This window comes from Lepidochelys olivacea, assembly GCF_965140295.1.
Source record: "Lepidochelys olivacea isolate rLepOli2 genome assembly, chromosome: 27".
NCBI classification, from domain to species: Eukaryota; Metazoa; Chordata; order Testudines; family Cheloniidae; genus Lepidochelys; species Lepidochelys olivacea.
In genome coordinates this window covers 4,775,846-4,796,843 of record NC_140437.1, presented here as the reverse complement: position 1 = coordinate 4,796,843, position 20,998 = coordinate 4,775,846, and the positions used below count along the sequence as shown (strand labels likewise).

The window sequence follows — 20,998 nt, the reverse complement described above, 5'->3', positions numbered from 1 at the left end:
GAAGACCCAAGGTACGGCAACATTAGGAAGAAGGTGACCGAAATAGATGGGATCCCCGTGGAAGAGAAACCCCAGGGACCAGGACCCTACTTCATAATGAAGAAGAATCTCTTATACGGGGTTGCACCAGTACAGGGGCAGAAGGTACAGCACATCCTAGTACCTCAGAAACACCAGAATGCTGTATTAAGTCTAGCCCATAGTCATCTTTTTGGGGGGCATTTGGGGGTAGAGAAGACCCTGGCATGGGGGGGTCCTGTGACGATTCTTCTGGCCTGGAGTACATGAAGAAGTGCGGAGGTACTGTGCGTCCTGCCCGGAGTGTCAGCTGCACAGTCCCCATCCCCACTTGAGGGCACCGTTAATACCCTTTCCCATCATAGAGGTCCCCTTCGAGTGAATAGCCATAGATCTAGTGGGACTCCTGGAGAAGACCGCCTGGGGCCACCAATATATACTTGTCATTCTGGATTATGCTACTTGCTACACAGAAGCCGTTCCCCTGCGGAACACACCGCCTCCAAAACGATAGCTAAAGAGTTGGTGGGGATCTTTGCCCACGTGGGGCTACCAAAGGAGATATTAACAGACCAAGGTACCCCATTTATGTCGAAGCTAATGAAGGACCTCTGTACGCTGCTCCATATACATACCCTGAGAACTTCAGTCTATCATCCGCAGACTGATGGGCTGGTAGAAAGGTTTAACTGAACCCTCAAGGCAATGATAAGGGAAGTGGTAAGTTGAGACGGGAAGGATTGGGACACCCTACTACCCTACCTTATGTTTGCAATCCAGGAGGTACCTCAGGCCTCAACTGGGTTTTCCCCCTTTGAATTATTATATGGACGCCACCCCCATGGCATACTAGATATTGCAAAAGAAATCTGGGAAGAGGAACTTAATGAGGGGAGAAATATAATTGACCATGTGTTGCAAATGCGAGAATGGATAGCCCAGGTCACCCTTATGGTATGGGAACATTTGGAAAAGACGCAGGAGGCCCAGCGAACCCATTACAATCGCCAGGCAAAAGTCCGACAGTTCCAACCGGGGGATTGGGTGATGGTGTTGGTACCCACGGCAGAAAGCAAGCTTTTGGCCCAATGGCAGGGGCCCTATGAGGTGGTTGAACCCTTGGGGAAAGTAACGTATGGGTTCCCCCCAAATCCTCCCAACTCCTGGTCAGACACAGGAGTCATCGACCTGGATTGTGGGTTCAGAAAAACGGCCAAGCTGAGGGCTGCTGTGAAGCTCCAAGGCGAGCAAATCCATCAATAAGCACAAGACACACCAAGGTAGAGCAGGAACTTTGTCACAGGTGCCACAAGTACTCCTGTTCTTTTCACAGTTTTTACAGGCAGAAGCCATTGCCCACATGGTATCTTGAATGTCTCCAGGAAGACTTATGTGGATTGGAACCTTCCAAGATGCATTGTTCCCTAAGTGCTTCTTGACTGGGCCCTTAACTTTGTGAATTCCTTGCTCCAGGAACTGACCAACTAAGGTTATTTAGAAGTCAAGCCGGTACATGGTCAATATTTGTTACTTCAAATACAAAAATGATACATGCATACAAATAGGATTAATAGAGTCAGTAGATCATGGTCTCAAGATCATGGTCAGTAGATAATGGTCTCAAGTTGCAGTGGGGGAGGTTTAGATTGGATATTAGGAAAAACTTTTTCGCTAAGAGGGTGGTGAAACACTGGAATGCGTTACCTAGGGAGGTGGTAGAATCTCCTTCCTTAGAGGTTTTTAAGGTCAGGCTTGACAAAGCCCTAGCTGGGATGATTTAACTGGGAATTGGTCCTGCTTTGAGCAGGGGGTTAGACTAGATGACCTTCTGGGGTCCCTTCCAACCCTGATATTCTATGATTCTATGATCATAACCTTTACATAGATATGTTACATGGCATATGTAGCATAGAACATGTTCCAGAACATATATTCATAAGCATATTTCCATAAAGCCCTATGGGGGGCATGTCACAGTGGCCCTAGCGCTAAGCAGTAGCACTGAGTCAAAAGAAATCCTTTGAAAAGCCCTGCATGCATCCAAAGGACTCAGCCCTCAGCTTTTCCCTTTATCGGGTACATTCTGTGCCTAAAAGCTCCGGCTGCTCCATTGGAGATGAAGCTTGGTAAGCTTATGACAGTTGCTTGTAATAGGGATCTACACGCAGTGATCCTGGAGGTCCCTTCTAGTCCTATGTACCAGTTTCTCCTGGTGCAGCAGAGCCCCCCCTCTCCAAACCCCCAGAAGGACAGTGCTCCCCTCCCCGCCCTGTGTGCCAATTGCCACGTGTAGGATAAACAGAAGCCTGAATTTGTATGTGGATGTGGGGGAGGTGCTCAGTTTACTGTCCAAACAGCATAACCAGGTGGGGACGGGCCCTGCACCCATGAGAGGAAGATGTGGAACCTATTTCCAACGCCCAATTACTTGGTTTTGGCAGAAGTTTGGGGCCTAGGCACGGTTTCAGATATGCTGACCCCTCACTCATGGGCCAGTCGCTACAGTTAAACTGCTTTCACTGCAGAGCCAGGCCCAGGTTAGATATTGCCACTGGAAGCTGGTAGAAGGCAGGGCTGTGACTGCTCGCCTGATACCTCTCTTTGGGCATGGCTACGCTGGAAGCTTCGAAGTGCGAGTGTGGTTGCAGGCCAGCGCTGGCAGAGTGCTCTGCTGGTACGCCACCTCCACGAGGGGAGCAGCTCCAGGCACCGTTTACACCGGTGCTTTACCTTGCTGTGCTCAGGGGGGTGGTTTTTCACACCCATGAGCAAGAAAGTTGCAGCGCTGTAAGGTGCCACTGTAGCCAGAGCCTCCATCTTCCACTTAGCAGGAGGAGTTATAGTAAAAAGGACATTTAAAAACCAAACAAACCCCAAACCCCACAGGTTAAGCTTCAACCAAAGCGATCAAAGAGTTGGACAAAATCTACACTGCGAGTGGGAAATGCCAGCACAACTGTAGCTTCCATCCATGGGCCCATGCGCAAGGGAGATGAAAAGCAACTTCCAGGGTACATGGGATGGTACCCTTTTGGTTTCAGGTACCATCGCTAAGCTGCAGTCTAGGTCACTGGTTACCTTTAACCTTCCACTTAAATACCATCAGCTCCACTGTGCCGGTGCTCAGGCACCCAGAGCTTTTATAGAGCAGGGGCCTTCCTTCCAGGCTCTGTGGCCAGTATGAGAAACCACGTAGCAACGCGGTGGTAGAACGTGTTTTTAAACACACCACTCCCAACCTTACATTCAGCTGAGCACACTCCACCCAGGGTCAGGGACTAGGAAAGAGCTTTCTAGCCTCTTCAGGCTTCCTCTACTGTCCTGAGCAAGGAACACAACGTGCTCCCAGACGCACTCTCAGTGAACAGTCAACGGGCAGAACTAGCGAACTGAACCAGCAGGGCGCTGAGTGCTCAGAGCTAAATTTGAAACCCAAACCAGTTTGTTTAGGGACGAGCATGCGTGCTGACTGGAAACGGTCTCAGAGTCCAATGCGCGGTTTGGTAGGAGCAATCCATTTTCTCTCATCTCGGCCATTGATGAAAGTGGTTACTTCCCTGTGCAGTACCTGTTCTTTGAGCCGCGTGGGGCACGTACATGCTCACCGGGCGGCATCTGTGCACCCACAGAGCTCAAGAGTATTGGGTGCACGTAGAGTCCTGCAGTGCAATGCATGTACATGCTCACTTGAAGAACTGGCCTCGGAGGTTGCTTAGTTGGACAGGTGGTTTATAAGCCTAGTTTTCAATGCCTGGAAGGTGCTTTCAGTGCAGTCTTGTGACAGCCAATTTGTGCCCTGAAGCGATTGATAGAAGTTGCCTCTGTAGGAGTTTTTCTGCCAGCTCTTGGCACCTCCGCTGGCTGAAGGCTGACATGACTAAGCACTTCTCCCTAAGTGAGCCTGTGATGCAAACCAGCAGTGAAGTTCTCAGCTGCCACGGCAGGCATCCGATGCAGTGAGCTGTAGCTCACGAAAGCTCACGCTCAAATAAATTGGTTAGTCTCTAAGGTGCCACAAGTCCTCCTTCACTTCACTTCGGCGCTCTAAGGGTAGGTCTGCACTGTAATCAGCAGGTAGGATTGCAGAACTGGTGTGGTGCCACCAGGCAGCCTGCCGTAGACTATTCTGCACTGCTGACGCACCTTCACCACCCAGGGGTACGTCTACACTGCAAGCAGGAAGTGGGATTGGAGCGTGTACCGACGTTCCCCAAGTCAGCTTTGATCCAGTCAGCTAGAGTAACCATAGCAATGAAGCTCTGGCAGCGGGGCAAGCCCCAGCAGCCCAAGATCCTGCACGCATATTCACACGGCCACTGCAGCTTCATCGCGATTGTTACCCACGCTACTAGCCCAGGTACCTCTCTACACGCTGCTCACCTCCTCCCCGTCACACTGCAGGGGGGACACTCTGTCAGCATTACTGGCCCTTCTACATCAGCTGGAGTTATGGCACCATGAGAGTTATTTGTGTGAGAAAAACAGTGGGGGTGGAGCAGAAGAGGAGAGAGAAATCTCGATCTAGAGGTCTTGCAAACATTCCCACTCTTGCCCCATTCACTCCCTGTGCAGATATCCCATATTGAGGCAATATTCAGACAGCCCAGGTTATCCCTGTGTATTTTAAAAAGCCTCATACCCTGATGGTCGGACTCTTTGCGTTGGTGCCTCGGCCTGCTGCTGTCCCACAGCCTAGAGCGTGGCTCCTGAAGGGGAAAGGCCAGGCTGGAGCAGAACAAAACCTGGGTTTCAAGGGGTGGCTTGGGTCAGGGAGAGGCTCCAAGTGATGCAGTTTCTCAGCCCTGGGAAGACTGCTGCAGGTGACCAAATCAGACCACCTCCCAAGGCTCACCTTGCCCCTCCATGTCAAGGGGGGCCATCCCCACAGTATGGTTACTTTCAGATATCTCAAGCACAGGGCTTTCCCCAATTCCACACCTAGACTCCATCTCCCTGCCAGGGCATTTTTCAAGATTCCCAGCCTAGGTTTCCCCTCCTCCTCCTATCACTGCCCTCCAGAGTCCTCTCAGCAGACACCTCCCACGAGAAAATGTTACTCACCCAGGAATACTAGAATGCTTGACTAACCTGGAATCTAGGCTAGGGCTGTAGCAGAGATGAACCAAACAGGTGCTAGGGTCTTTGGGCTAGTTTTAAGCTTAGGACTAATTAAATGGATAGGTTTGCAATTAGAGGCCCATTTTCCCCCTCCCAAGAACTTCCCTTCCTGAAATGGATTAGCATATCCCTGTCTTAGCAGGGCGACTGGTGGAATGGGGAAGGGGGTGGAGCTGTTTGAAAGCCACTTCTCTATAACCCAATCAGGTGATGTCCCACAAGAACCCACTGACACTGCAGCAGCAGAGCTGAATGTAACTGGATTTGTCGGGTTCCCAGTATCACAACACAGACACAAAACCACAGACAATGCCACTCGGACACAGCCACGAGAACAAAGAGCTTTATTCTTTTCATGGACAGGTCAACCTGCATCTAAATTTATATTTTTTTAAGAAGTCAGTTTTGTAAAGTGTCATCCGTGTACAAATTGTTCAAGCCTATGAAAATAGGGCAGCTTCCACTCCTAGAAGTAGCACCCATTGCACCCTAACAGCTGCTTCTGGTTTTGTTTTCAGTGGCATAGTTTTGCCCAGACCCTTCCAGGAGGGAGTGGTGCGTGCCACCACTCTTGCTTTTCCTTCCTCCTCTATTGCCCTAAACTGGGGTTCTCCACGGGACAGTGCGCAGGTAATAGCAAGCAGCACCTTCGTACTCGGGCACGTTCAGCCAGATCTGCTGATTCCAGCGACGAGAGCTGTCCCCCATGTTGTACTCCTATTAGCACTGCAGAGCCACCCAGCTGCAGGGGAGGGACCTGGAATCTCACCTGGCTCCAGCAGCAGACTATTTCACCAAGTTGCACCAGCAGATTGTCATTGGCGACAAGAGTCAGGGCCGGTGGTGTCTGAGCTGGAAAGCCGTCTCTTACTTGCAAGGTAAATTTGATCTGGAATTGTTCAAACATGGTGCCCTGAGGCACCTTATGAAGTCAGTTTACAGAGCAGATCCACACTTCAAGGACAGTAAGGAAAAGCGATTGGCTTGTGGTACCAGTAATGAAAGTCAGCCTTGTCCCTGTCAGCTGGAGATAGTGGACAGGAGGGCCTGCTCAGCTGACAATGGGAATCTGCCACATGGAAGCTGGATCACAGTGATATGAAGCTACAATGAAGAGGACAGCGTCGGATTTAAGGAGGACGAGATACATGGGGTAGAGATACTGGCTAATGCTGGTGTGTCAAAGCACAGGAGGATATACACATCCTGCCTACCTGGATTCACAAATGTTTACACTTTTACTCATCATTCAGATAAGTTCCCAGCATAAAAAGGGCAGCATTAATGCTATAAGTAAAATGTAGAGCTCACTCTCCTAACACTGAGGGCTGCTGCATTTTGCTCTAGTGTTTAGCAGAGTTTGACACCAAAAGGTTAAAAAGGTGGAAGTTACTAAGGAGAAACTGGTAAAATTATGTAGTGTCCCCTCAGATACCAGAATGAGACTAAGGGCTTGTCTACATTACCCACTGGATCGATGGGCAGTCATTGATCCAGCAGGGGTTGATCTATCACGTCTAGTCTAGATGCAATAAATCAACCGCCGAGTGCTCCCCCGTCAACTCCCGTACCCCACCAGGGCAAGAGGCGTGGGTGGAGTCGACAGAAGAGCGTCAGCCATTGACTTACTGCAGTGAAGACACCATGGTAAGTAGATCTAAGTACATTGACTTCAGCTACGCTATTCACATAGCTGAAGTTGCATAACTTAGATCGATCCCTCCCTAGTGTAGACCAGGACTAAGTGACGGAACAGAGGGCATGAGTAAGGCTATGTTTGAGTCATGGATATTTTTTATTAAAACTCATGGGCAGGTCACGGGCAGTAAACAAAAATTCACAACCCATAACCTGTCCATGACTTTTACTATATACCCCTGACTAAAATGGGGGTGGATGAAGGGAAGCACGGCTCAGGAGGGCACTGCGGGGTGTGTGTGTGTGGGGGGGGGCTGGGGCAGGCTCCCTAGCCAGCTCCTGGGAAGTGGTGACCCCAGCTCTTGGCTCCACATGCTGACCCTGCTCTGCCCCAAGGCCTGGGTTCTGCAGCTCCCATGGGTCTGCGGGTGGAGGCAGCATGTGGAGATGAGGGAGGGGAGTTGCTGTTGCCCTTCCGGAGAGCCCCTCCCCCAAACTCCTGCTGCTGGGGGACTGGGGGCCTGAGACTGCCCCAGCAGCGGCCGGTGTGCCTGTCCCAGGAGCTACCCAAGCTGCTAAGGCAGCTCCCGGGCCAGGCGCACCAGCCATGCAGAAGTCATGGAGGTCACGGAATCAGTGGCTTCCGTGACAAAAATGGAGACTTTGGCATGAGCAACCTTTGGGGTGACAGGCAATACAGCGGGTCCCTGGTTTACGTTGGGGTTGCGTTCTTGAAAAGGGCAGCGGATCCCAAGATGACGGATTCTGGGGACCTACTAGTACAGCACTGGCATAGGCAGGAGGGGACACTTGGGTGGGTGGGCAATGACTGGGGACAGAGGGGTAGGAGCGATCTGTCTGCTTCTCCCCCCTCTCCAGCCAGCCAGGGAGGGGGTGGGGGGGGAGACACAACAGATGCTCTGGCCAGGGGCTCCTGGGAAAATGTGCACACCCACCTGGGTTGGGGGCTTGGCTCAAGTGCTGGGGTGGGAGCAGAGCTGGGACTGGCAGGATGGGCCTGGATGTTAAATGGGTGGGTGGTGGCCCACTCATGGCTACTCATCTCTGTCCCATATCCGGCACTCATCAATAGGGGAACATGTTCCCTTTACATCGGTCCCAATCCGCATATCCATTGGTTGCAGTACTGTACTGTAAGATGCAAATGACGGATATTCAGATCAGGACTGACGTGAATTGGAACACGTTCCCCTATTGAGGAGCGACGGATATGCGAAACAATGGATAAGGGGGAAGACATATACTGGGTTATGTCACAGCAACACACCATCAGCTGTTGATTATAATGCCACGGTTTTCTTGATAGAGGACAAAGAAAATCCTGCGCCCCAGGAGTAGAGACAGGAACCAAAGTCTCCACTGCCAATGAATTTGCTGCAGTTGACAAAGCATTAGCGTTTGGAATTCCTCAGCTCCGTGGAAAGAGATTCCAACCCCGGCAATGCTAATTCAGCCTTTCACTCCAAGGTAGCAGAACAGTTCAATGTACTTTATGGCTTCTGAAAACAGAAGTCATGGAGGCTCTCTATCAAAATTTAAAAAGCTGAATTCCCATAACACTTTTCTTGAGAAGAAGTGTAATGGAACTCAAGTCTCCCCTCTTGGTAGGAATGCCAAGTTTTATTTTCTAGCAGGTTACTGCTAGATGCCAGAGCTGGCTGCATTTCAGCTACAGTAGATATATACGCTGTATAGTTGAAGTATTTTGGGATTAAACAAGTATAGAAATATCACTACACTGCTGCTCAAAAATCACCTCTTTGCTTGTAAAGTTCTACTCTTACCTTGGAATTCACATTTGCAAGAGCTTTGATTTTCTGATTCAGGATTTTTGATCATATAATACAGCTGGAAACATTAACCATGCAAGGGACCATTGAAGATTAGAGGCTTAATGTGCTTGCATCTTCTAATAAAGGCGGAGGAGAACTGTACTTTAGCCCAGCATTACTTGCAAGTTTCACTATAATTTGCAACATGGTCTGTGGACAAAGCACTGGCTAGTCAGGAACCATGGGTTCTAGTCCCAGCTCTGCCATGCATTCAGAGTGTGATTTTGGCCGAGTCACTTTGATCTTGCCTCAGATTTCTGATCTGTAAAATGGGGATAATGATAGTTGCTTCCTTACAGTACTCTTAGCCATGGCTCTAACAGAGGACTTACATAGTTCATTGACCTTGACATGCTCCATAGGGGTTAAATCTAGTTGCCATTCCTCCCACCTGTATTCTATCCATCGTATGGACAAACTGACTCTCAAAAAGGTTAGTCAAGGCACAGCACATCAATGGCAAAGCTGGGAACAGAACCCAGGAGTTCAACTCTCAAGCCTCCTGACCATGTATTCCCTTCTTTGATATATATTGTTTACAATAATGAAAGAGCGGGATAATGCAAGATCTCTGTGGACCAGAACTAAAAAGAGGGGTTGTTGAAATCAGAGGTGAAAGGAAAGCCCTTCTGGAGAGTGGCCCTAATCCTTTTCTGATCAGAAGCTGCAACCTCAAAAAACAGAGTGCTGCTGGGAAGGGAAACAGGGAATACAATGATTTGATTGTAACCCTTAAACCCAGCCAGTTACAGCTTCTATTTTCCTCACTGCTCTAATCTTAAGGCAGTGATGCTATTCAAAACCTACAGAAACAGAATTTTTCCTTCACCAAGAAAGGAGTTTGCCACCTCCTCATCCACCATCCTACTATACTCAAGATCCCCATCTTCCTTCCTCTAGAGTTCGAATTCTACAGACTTCATGTCGGAGTTCTGAGCAATCGAGGTGGCCGGCCCCTTCCCCAGCATTCTCCTGGAAAGTGCCGATGTGCAGCAGTACAATCCTGTTCCTCTCTGCTGCATTCAATCTCAGCATGTTCACAGCCCTCACGCAAGAGACTGCCTTGCAGAGACTGAATCCAGACCAAGCAGCAAGGAGTTGATGCACTAAAGCAGGGAATAGCTGAACCCTGAATCCTAGTTCAGTAGGAAACATCAGTAGCTGCATTGGATGCTTATCAAGCAAAGTTGGTTGTGGGCTTCTGTAATTCCATGCTTCAACATAAGGAAGTGACCTCCAAGACCAAAAGCCTTATGGTCTATTCTCCAGCTGACCATGCTTGACTCTCCACGTCCAACCAAAACTGCAGTCAGGAGCAAGGGTGCACTGCAGTTCTATACCAGAGTCAGGAACCTCCATGTCATAGCGAACAGGTTGACCTTCCTTTGTAACAAGGCTGAAAGCAGAGGCTGGTATCTGTGAACCAGAGCAAACAAAGCTTTGTGGCACTTGGCAATCAAAGTCTAATTCAGTGCATGACAGGAATACTCTAGCTGGCTAACAGCGTTCTGATTAACAAAGTGCAAGGAGAAAGGAGGTTCATGCTTGGCAGGGATCATGTCCTAATTCTCCCCTGGTGATTGACTATTTCAGAAGCCAAATCGAGATGGTATTTCTCCTGCAGCTGGATTCCCACAGACGTTTAGTGCCTACTGCTGGCTGTTCATTAACTGGGATGGCTGGGTTAGTTTAGGCTCCTGTGCCCTTCTCTCTTTAGCTGGAACTCTCTGCTTCGTGATTCTTAAGTGAATGGCTTATCCCAAAGGAGTATACTCCAATAATACAAATCCTTTACACTTCTACAGCCCCTTCATTCTGAGAAGGTCAAAGCATTTTAAGATCAACTGAGCCTCACAATCCTGTGACACTGGTAACTGCCCTTCCCTCACACCTTGCAGTCTCCAGCCGAGGCAGCCCAGTATTTACACTGGAAGCTGATAACATGCCCTCACGGCCATTATAAACCGATGAGCAGCCATTTTCTCTAGCTGACATTCACTACATGCCTCTTCTATGCAAGCAGTATTCTAATTTCCCTAGAAAACCAGTAACGTTTCTAGTCAGAAAGAAGGAGCCCCAGAAGTCTGAACAACTCAACCATCTCTCAACATTGTCTAAAAAGTACAAGTCAAGACGGTGTGTAAGCGGACTAGCCCATTAACCCCCAAGCCACCACCACCTGCCCTCCAGCAGTAGCCCACTCTTGACCAGCACGTGACGGCCCAGCCGCCACCATCTGAGTCACAGCACTCGGCTGGCTCCTCACCTGGTGGCTTATCCCAGTAGCAATGTCCCCCACCTTTGTCCTGTGGAACTCTCGGATATGAAGATTTTCTCCACTTAGCAACTGGATCTGGATTTTCACTCCTGAAACAGAGAGTCATTTACTCCTCCTGCGGGCTTGGTGGAGTTACAGTCTCTTGTTCCAACGGAGATCAGTCAGCGTCCAATGCCCTGGTAGGAGCCTGAGGTACAGGGTTTGCCACTAAGGGGTTCATGTGCGCTGGTCCAAGAGCCCAGAGGCACGGCAAATGCGTACGAGGCACAGAGCTGCACCCCTTGAAGCTATGCAGTCAGCAGTTTTCCTCTGGCTGCCTTGCTCTTCAAGGGCCTGAGCACCCCATGAACTCACCAGGAGCTGCGGGCACAGCCTCTTTGAAGCTCATGGGCTTTTCACCAGATAAAGGGTCACAGACTTAACAAGACCCTCTCCCACCTCCCAGGGATGATTCCTTTGTACCAATGGGGAGAGAAAACTTGGGGGAAAAAAAAAAACAACAGCTACTCATGCACAGTGGCTACTGAACCACCCCCCCCACCCCAAGAGAGGGGGTAGCTGTGTCCAGATTTGGAGACCCAAATCGACGCACCATTAAAATAGCTGGGGGTGTCTGTGTGCCGACTGCGATACAGCAGGTTGTTCCAGCTGAAGCTCTGTCCATCAGTCTGACTGTTCCAGGAGTGAACCCCAGAGCTCATGGTGTCCCTCAGGCTCTGAGAGGCCTTCAGAGAGTTCTGAAAAAGTAACCATGCATACAGCTCACTTCCTGACACTGCATATACAAGGGCCATGCGATCCATCAGTACAGCATGCAGGATTGTTACTATTAAACCACAGTGTGAGCGCCCACCTTCCTGTGTCCAAAGAAGGGAGAATCCCCTCCACAGAACAGTCCCTAGGCCACCCACAGATTGACCCAGAGGTAATGGGAAAGGCAGCACATCTGCCAGGGGCCGTACTGCCACGTCTCCACTGCTGGTGACGCTGGACCTCCCATTTTACATCAGAAGGCAGATGCCTCTCATAACCACACAGCAACCACTGCTGGGATCTGTTTGTTCACCTTCTCGCTGGCATCAGACATGAGTGGGCTGTCAATGCTGAGACACGAGAGCATTTGCTCCTGCTCCTCCAGAGAGTACGGCTGCGACAGGCTGTTCAAAAACAACTCTAAAAGCAAAAGGGAGAGGAAATGGAGAGAGATTTGCAATTGTTCTGATCCCATGCCTCCCCAACCCCTCTCCTTTTTGCTGTAATTAATACTTTAAACCCTGAATGAGGGATACTAAAGAAACGCAAAGCTCTTTACGAATATCACATTACCCACAACTTCCCTGTGAGGTAGGTACTATTGTGCCCACTGTAAAGGGCGGGGGGGGGGGGAGAGGGGGAAGAGAACTGAGGCAGGGAGCAGGAAAGTGATTTACACATCACTTGCCAAGCCCAGAGCCAGGAATGGCACCCAGCAGTCCCAACTCAGTACTCTGATCACAAGATAGCCACCCACTCTGGATCCTCCTGCTGTGTGTCTAGAGAACTCTTAGCCAAGCTAGAATTTAAAACAGGCCCTAGTCCCTGTAATCCCCTGCCTGGAGGGTATCCAGAGCTCGAAGTTGCAGGAAGACTGGGCTAATGATCTGAGCACAGGGCCCCGCAAATGCTAATCTCCACTTTGTGATATCAAGCAAATCTCAAAACAGAATTTCCTTATCTACTAGAGGAGCATTCTGCAGTAATACTGCCCTACTGCATCTGACAGGAATTTGCCAAGATTGTGTTATATTTAAGGACTTCAGATTATTCATTCAAATACTATTTCTGCAGCTTTCCACATCATTCATTAAGTGAAAGATGCCGCCTGTCTACATCAGAAGAGAGCACATTAGGGTTATTCTGGCCAATGGAAAGGACTAAAACTTGACCAGTGCTCCTGCTGCACTTTCCAAGACACTGGAAATCAAGCTGCTTGGCTGCTGGACACAGGAGATATACTTCCCACATTTACTTCTTCAGGAAGCTTACCAGACAAATCTTAGCTGCACTAGTTAGTTTTTCACAGCTCCTATCAATTATGCTTCATCCAGCATAACAAGATGGTTTGATGCAGCCAAAAGGTCTCCCCCAAGTTAGAACCCACACTATCTGCAGCATATGCAAATTTTCTATAGAGTTTAGGCTCTGCAACTGAATGGGGCTGAAAAGGGGCAAGACACTACAGCCCTTCATTAAGGAAGGGCAGGGGAACCTAGAAGCATCAGTCTCAGAATCCCACACCACTGGTTCTGATGCACATGCTAGTGATTGAGAACCACTCATCTTGATAATTTGGGGGGAGGAGAGGTTAACACATGAGGCGTTTTCCCTTTTCTTGGAAAAGTGAAAAACAAAACCATTTCTGGGCACCAAAGAGAAAAAGCCAGAAAACAGCAGCTACATTATCACATACCAAGCTCTGTTAACAGAGTAGAGAGCTAGTCTCCATGTTACCTATTTCCAGCTGCTGAAGCTCCTGTTCCGAGATAGTTGTTGCCCGTTCTGAGGAGCTGCTGCTCTTGGTGGGGACAGGAGCCAGGGAGGAAGGGGAGAGTGGATCACAGATCCTAGGTAACTCCTTGCACAGATTCCAAGGGGTTACCTCAGTCTTCTCTGTCAGCTCCAGAGATGGTGGCTGCAGGCTTTGGGATAGGCAAGGAGCTTTGAATGCGGACCCAGGGCTAGCCAAAGTCTCAGAAATCAGGCTGACTGTTGGGGACAGGGAGGTGTGCAGATTGTTTTTTTCATCCAAAGATAAGTGTCTAGGTTCTCTGTATTCTTTCCAGGGGTTCTTCACATCTCCCACTACAAAACAAAGACATATAGGACTGTTATACAGGGAGATGTAGCACGCTTCTACAGCGGGCAGTACTGTATCTTGCTGTGGAATACCCAAGGGCTTCAAAAGATGAAGCCTATAACTTCCCCATAAATCAGTTCCTGGCATATTACAAACTCTCTGGGGGAAATCTATGAGATAGTCTCAAAGAAGGAACATTAGCATATGGATAGGTTTTATTTAGGGATGGGACACTATTTTCATATTTGCTATATACTAAACACCAGCTGTTTGCCGTTGGATAGTGGGAGAGACATGGGGCTCTCAGGTTGCCTACCACAGAGAGCACAACATCTGCTTCCAACAATGAAGAGGGATGCAAGAGTGCATGCCAGTGCTTAAAATAGTGCTATCTGGACTTTGAACTCATCAGGGCTCCTTTCCTGGCGATTTATACGAACAGGGTCATCTACATGCCCCCATCCAACTCCAGGGGATGTAAGTGTTTTGTGTATAGATGAGGAGCAGCAAGGCAACACATACATTACAGCATCAACAGGGGTCATTTTGTACAGTACTTGCATCTGGGCAAGTCTTTGCATCATAAGCAGCATGTTTCAGATGTGGCTGGTTTCTTACCAGTTGTAGTTAGTAATAAATGAGCAGGACCTTAGAAGCAGGACATTCTTACCCTCCTGCAGAGCTATGTCAGCCTTAGTCTTCAACTCAGCTGCAGAAGCTCTTTTAAGTGGCTCCTTCTCTAGCCCGGCTTTAATAATCTCGACAGTGGAACGGTTACAGGAAGGTGGGATTTCCCTCAAAGGAGGTGGCTCTTTGACTATCTGTATCACATAAAACAGCAAGGAAAAGAGGTTAAACTGAATGAACAAACATTCCAGTCTGCTTCCAAAAAGAGACAAGTTCTCCCCTAAGTTGGCCACATCCACCACTTAACTGTCTCTTGGCTTAAGAAGTGTGGAATCAGGATCAGAGGCCTGGTAACAATTCATTCTACAAGTAGTTAAGAACGTGCACCTCAGTGATGAGCAGAGGAGAAACAGGAAGCAGCTAGTGTGCATGAACAAAATAGGGCCAACAAGTAACATAAGTAAGCTGCTCCCAAATTAAGATCCCTACCACCTGCTAGTCCCCTATTTGTACCTTTCAGACTTCTTCCCTCTAGCTCACACCAGCTTGCTGGATATAGTCAGAGTTTGTCTGTCACTCTGGATTTCTGGCATGGTGTACTGTGGATCACTCACCTTTAAGCAAAGAGGGTGGTTGTAATACCGAGTCCAAGGATGACACCCATTGAGCATGTGCAGCATCATGCAGCAGCTGCTCCAGACATCCACCTTTGAGTCACAGCGTTTTCCCATTACTACCTCTGGAGCCATGTGCGTCTCTGTGCCAGGCATGTAGCACCCTAGGGACACAAGTGAAACTCAGAGTTTGCCATCAGACCTGCTCAGTATGCACTAAGGCGGGGTCGGAAATCTATGGCACGTGCGCCAAAGACGGCACGCGAGCCCATTTTTAGCGGCACACTGCTGCCTGCCGGGTCTCAGCCGCAGGCCCAGCTCAACCTGCTGCTGAACCCAGCTCAGCCTGCTGCCGAACCCAGGTCGGGACCCCGGCAGGCAGCAGTGTACCATTAAAAATCCTGCCTGCCCTGGTCCGCTCTACTCCACCCATGGCCCCTCCCCTGCCGGGGCAGAGTGAAAAAGCTTGGTCCTGCGGGCTGCTGCTGCAGGGCAGGCGAGCTCCCCCCTGCCTCTTCTCCCAGCATGCTGGGTTCCTCCTCCTCCGCTCTCTCCCTGCCGCTGATCAATCAGCGAGGGAGTGGGGAGAAGCGGAGCTGCTACAGGGAGGAGACGGAGAAGAGGTGGGGACAGGGCCTTTGGGAAGGGGGGGTGGAATCAGGGCATATCCCCTCCATCCCCCTGTCGTGAGCGGCTCTGGGCAGGAGGCTGGTAACAGCCCCATGCCCACACCCCCAGTCCTGACCCCTGCGCCCCCCCCATACCCCATGCCCTGATTCTTGCACTCCTCACATTCCCACCCCCACCCTGAGCAACCAAATGGAAGCTCCTGCATACCCCTCCCCCCACATTCCCACCTGCACCCCTTGCACCAAATGGGAGCTGCTCAAGTAAGCGCTCCACACCCAAACCTCCTGCCCCAACCCTGAGCCCCCTTCCTCATTCTAGCTCCTGGCCAGACCCTGCACCCCAACCCCCAGCCTGCTCCTTCACCCCCCGGCCTGTGCTCAGTGCACTCCCACCCTCAGCTCAATGCAGAGAGAGACAAAGAAAAAAAAAAAAAAAAAAAAAAAAGGGCTAGAACCAGGGAGAAGGAAGACAGACACTATGTGGACAGGGCCGGGATCCCAGACCGGCAGCAGGCTGAGCTGGGCCCTGGCCAGCAGAAGCTGGCGGATGGAACCCCAGACCAGCAGCGGGCTGAGCTGCCGGCCCCTCGCCGGTCTGGGGTCCTGGCTGCCGGCCCCTCGCCGGTCTGGGGTCCTGGCTGCCGGCCCCTCGCCGGTCTGGGGTCCTGGCTGCCGGCCCCTCGCCGGTCTGGGGTCCTGGCTGCCGGCCCCTCGCCGGTCTGGGGTCCTGGCTGCCGGCCCCTCGCCGGTCTGGGGTCCTGGCTGCCGGCCTAGGTGAACGGAACCCCAGGCTGGCAGCGTAAGATCAGCATTTTAATTTAATTTTAAATGAAGCTTCTTAAACATTTTGAAAACCTTGTTTACTTTACATACAATAATAGTTTAGTTATACAATATACAGACTTAGAGAGAGACCTTCTAAAAAACGTTAAAATGCATCACCGGCATGTGAAACCTTAAAGTGAATAAATGAAGACTCAGCACACCACTTCTGAAAGGTTGCCAACCTCTGCACTAAGGAGTTGTCAAAAGGTGATCCCAGGAGCCAAATGCAGCCCACAGGTGCCCAAAACTTTCATACAGAGCTACAGCTTACAAGGCAACTTGGCCCCAAAAGGGACAATACGGAACCATGGCAAAACCTTACCCGTCACCAAGCACTTCCCCAAGCCATCGGGATGAAGGCGAGCAGAGTGGCCGAAGTCACAGAGGAGAGCCCGGCTTCCATCACTGGATAAGAGCACATTGTCCGCTGCCAGTGAAAAGGCTTAAAATCAATGTCCTATTCATTGAAGTCTGCCCTATGCAAAAGAAGCCAAAGCCAGGAGCCAAAGTCCTTGTTGAGCGCAAACCTAGGACACTTCTCATGCTCACAAAAGTAAGCAAATACCAGCAGCTAGAGGAAGACACAATGCCATGCATGAGTCTGCCAATTCTGACCTGCAGAGTCCCCTCTACTCCAGAGTTGGGCCTCCCCAAGCAAAGTCATGCCAAACTGAGTGGTAGAGAGGAAAAAGTGGAGCTTACTATACTCACCACTTATGACTGAATGTACAGAGCCTGAAAAGCTAGTGCACTAACCCACTGAGACACCCAGCAGCCATCTGGAATTAGTAAGAGCCTGTTCTGTCAGATATTAAGAGGAAGAAGAGTAATAGGGTGTTTTACATGAAAACCTACCTTTGACATCTCCATGCAGAATGTGGTGAGCATGAAGATACTCCAGACCCTCTAATGCTTGACCCAGGTAATGGAGGGCTCTATCCTCTGGCAAGTAGCCACTTTGTTTAATCAGCTGGCCTAGTGAGCCACCTATGAGAGAATTCAGAGTGCACACATTTCAGTCTTATATCTGTCCAGTATTCCTCAGGAGCATCAACATTCCTCCCCTTCTGCTAGGGCCAGAGATAGCCATAAGATCAGAGGGGTGACATTTGTCTCCCACGAATGGGAAAGTTCCTGTTATTTATTCTAGGAGTCCTAGGGAGGTGGTAGAATCTCCTTCCTTAGAGGTTTTTAAGGTCAGGCTTGACAAAGCCCTGGCTGGGATGATTTAACTGGGAATTGGTCCTGCTTCGAAAAGGGGGTTGGACTAGATGACCTTCAGGGGTCCCTTCCAACCCTGATATTCTATGATTCTTGCTGTCCAAGTAACCTCCATTTTTCAAAGTCCCTTACTTTGGTCTCACATAACTCAATGGCCTCATAGCAACCAATCGTCAATCTGACAGCCCAACCCCATCCAGCCCCTGCTGGTCATCCACTGATCCCTGAAGAGGCTGCGCTTTCTGTTGCCCCTGGTTGAGAAGAGGAGCTGTGTGCAAGGGAAGTACCAGGTTCAACACATACTCCCTGCTCCACACAAGTATATTCCATGAGATCAGAAATTCATTTCACAACTTCGGTCTCAATAGCAAACACTGTAGCGTCAAAGAAGACAGGTGTTTGCTTTAGTTCGAGGCTTGGAGGAATTTTGTTGGCTTTCTAGTTTTAAAAATATAAATCCAGAAGTGAGAGGATCACTCAAAATAGATGTCCATTTCTATGCACTAGTGGTGTTGACCTGCCACCACCCGTCCCACAAGAAATTAACTCCAATGAAAATCCAGACCACCACCAAAGGGATAAAAACATTTAAAACTGTGGCCTGGGCGGGGGAGGGGGGAAGAGAGGAGGAGAGAGAGACGAGGACATCAATGCCTACTTAGTTTGATGGTTACAAAGGTGCTTCCATCTTCCTTACCCTCCATTAGCTCCATGAAGATAGTAACCCAAGGACCTTCCTTCACGGCTCCATACAAAGGGACAACTTTGGGACTTGTCACTCCAGCACATGTCGTCAACTCCTCTGCACGAAAGTGTTCGACTTGCACCTGGAGAAGCAAAGAAGAAAAACTGGAGTCACGATGACGGATTCCAACAGCTCAAGGTCTGTACAACACCCTCCCCTTAAAGGATTCCTTTGGAAATGCAGCTCTTCCCTCCACACGTGGGACAGCACCACTCAAAATTCTGAGCATACGTACTCTCTGTGCACTAGAACAGATTACCTTTCTGTTCCACGGCCAGAGCCAACTGGACTCTAGCAACAGAGTACAAGAGACAGTACTAGGTGTTTTGGAGCAGACACTTTTGAACAAGAAGTGCACTACAAGAATCCCAAACACTCAAAGCTACACAGCATTTGAAAAATGGCCAGAAAACATAGCTCAGGCTTCAGTGCCCTCTCCCCAAAATGCCTCCTCCCCTTGGTCTCCAGATTATAGCTGAGTGAATAACATTTTGGAAGGAAGACAAGACATAACTACAGCTGATTTGGTTTAAAAAGGAAACTGGCAACTTCACACACACTTCAGTCTGAACTTTTATCTAGCCCACAACATTGCTCAAAACGGACAGGAAATTTTCCTCTAATCTCACTTTTCAATTTGCTCTGTACATTTGATAGCACACAGTGTAGTCAGTGTCCCTGTTTGTGCTTGTCTTTCATACAACAGGAAGAAAACATTTTTATAAATGCCAGGAAAATGTGATTGTAAAAACTACAAAGGAGGGGAAAAACCAGGGGAGGTATAGCACCCAGAATAACTTGTAAGTAATTTTTTTGAAAGAGATTAGATTTCAAGTTCTCTTTATATGCCCACGTACAGTAATCTGCTCTGTCTGTCACCTCTTTCGGCAGTAGCTATGCTACACAAGAAAAACTAAGCAGAAAGTCGATTCACATCAGTAGGCCAAAAAAAAAATACAAAACTAGACACTGCTGAAGACTAGAAGGAAACCATGACTCATTTGGACACTGGTGGGAAAAGGATGCATCATGTTTCATTGTTGTCAATGGTCCAGCCATAGCTAGTTTGGTTTAATCTCAAGAATTTAAAAGCCAGCTGCCGAAATCTAGTTTGATAAGACATGGGTAGGTAGCTCAAGTCCCGTAAAAACAGAGGTGGCATTAATTTCAGGCAAGCCAGGCATTGCACCTCATTTCCATATTAGTGACTTTAAAGTGTCAGAACTTGGATCTTCATATTTCTTAATTGCTGGTTAAAATCCACCTGTTTTTGACGATGAAGAAATGCAACCCATCAGAAATCCATCCTTTCATGTACACAGCTGCCTTCTGAAGCCTGCGAGTAACAATTTCAAAGGTGACAGGCTTTCAAAATTTACCCTGTACTGGACAATCCTATTGCAAAATTATCTGAGTGCATGTGTTTGCCAGGTGGATAATTAACCCAAATGAAGAGATTCTGTACATTATGACATTAGCATAACTTGCTCACATAGTGGCCATATGTCATTGTGTGTATTTTTTAGATGTACGAGGTATCACGGGTTTCAGAGCAGCAGCCATGTCAGTCTGTATCTGCAAAAAGAAAAGGAGGACTTGTGGCACCTTAGAGACTAACAAATTTATTTGAGCATAAGCTGTCGTGAGCTTCATCGGATGAAGTGAGCTGTAGCTCACAAAAGCTTAAGCTCAAATAAATTTGTTAGTCTAAGGTTCCACAAGTCCTCCTTTTCTTTTTTAGGTATCACAGGAAATTTTAGTATAACAACATTTTCTGGTTTGTTTTAACTCTCTCTCCTGCACAGCTCACAAGTGAAACATGTGAGAAGAGATCAGATGTATTTTTTTTTTCAACTTGGTTAATTATATTTTTGCTTGTTTGTTTCCACCAGGTAATCAGTCAAGTTGAGATGGATTTATTTATAGCATAGAAAAAGAGATTTTTTAAAAAAGTGAAAATACATACTCAAAAGGATTCTGAACCCAAACTTTCTAAAAGTCAGTTACCTCCCACACTCTTGACTAGAGTAATATAAGTATTAACAGCCACCAGAAAGCACGTGCACTCTGATATCCAGAGGACTATGTAGTGAGATTATGAGAGAATGTAATTTGTATTAATATAATTACCTACAAAGGTGGGGGCATAGCTAAGACAAATCTTCAAAGAAATTCTCAAGTTCTATATGCATCATTTAATGAAAACATCTGACTTTGTTTACTGTACAATATCTAAAACGAGCTGAACCACGTAGGATCCTGGAAAAGCGTAGTTCCTTTGCAGAGCCTATAATACAAATTCACTACACTTTACAAGCATTGTTCAAACGTAATATGCAAATGATAATGCCAAGAAAAAGCCTTAAAATTAACCCCATATTAGGGTATATGCAGCCACAAATTTTTTTTCCAGAGTACATGCATCCAAGATAGGAAGGCGCACCTAACCTTTTGCTCTTTGCTTTTGGACACATTTTAAGAATACAGTTAGATTCATGCAGCAGCTAAAAACATACTTCTGGTCTTAAAGATTACCCAGAGTCCACAGTAATCTCTCATCTCACAGTAACAAGTGTGCCTCACTCGATAAAGAAGG

The 20,998-nt window shown here is 48.4% G+C and overlaps 1 protein-coding gene across 1 annotated transcript in view; it reads right to left on the bottom strand.

Annotated features, from left to right (window-relative positions):
• Positions 1–5,463: 5,463 nt before the first annotated feature.
• MAP3K14 (mitogen-activated protein kinase kinase kinase 14) overlaps positions 5,464–20,998 on the bottom strand; it is a 29,575-nt gene continuing 14,040 nt past the window's right edge. Inside the window, exons 7-16 of the mRNA XM_084615958.1 lie at positions 18,355–18,484; positions 17,292–17,423; positions 16,759–16,863; positions 14,983–15,146; positions 14,412–14,562; positions 13,396–13,746; positions 11,972–12,078; positions 11,498–11,642; positions 10,894–10,994; positions 5,464–10,043 (exon numbers count right to left, since the gene is read on the bottom strand). Of these exons, the coding sequence (XP_084472084.1) occupies positions 9,879–10,043; positions 10,894–10,994; positions 11,498–11,642; positions 11,972–12,078; positions 13,396–13,746; positions 14,412–14,562; positions 14,983–15,146; positions 16,759–16,863; positions 17,292–17,423; positions 18,355–18,484 (1,551 nt within the window). The 3' untranslated portion in view covers positions 5,464–9,878. The remainder of the gene's footprint in view (positions 10,044–10,893; positions 10,995–11,497; positions 11,643–11,971; positions 12,079–13,395; positions 13,747–14,411; positions 14,563–14,982; positions 15,147–16,758; positions 16,864–17,291; positions 17,424–18,354; positions 18,485–20,998) is intronic.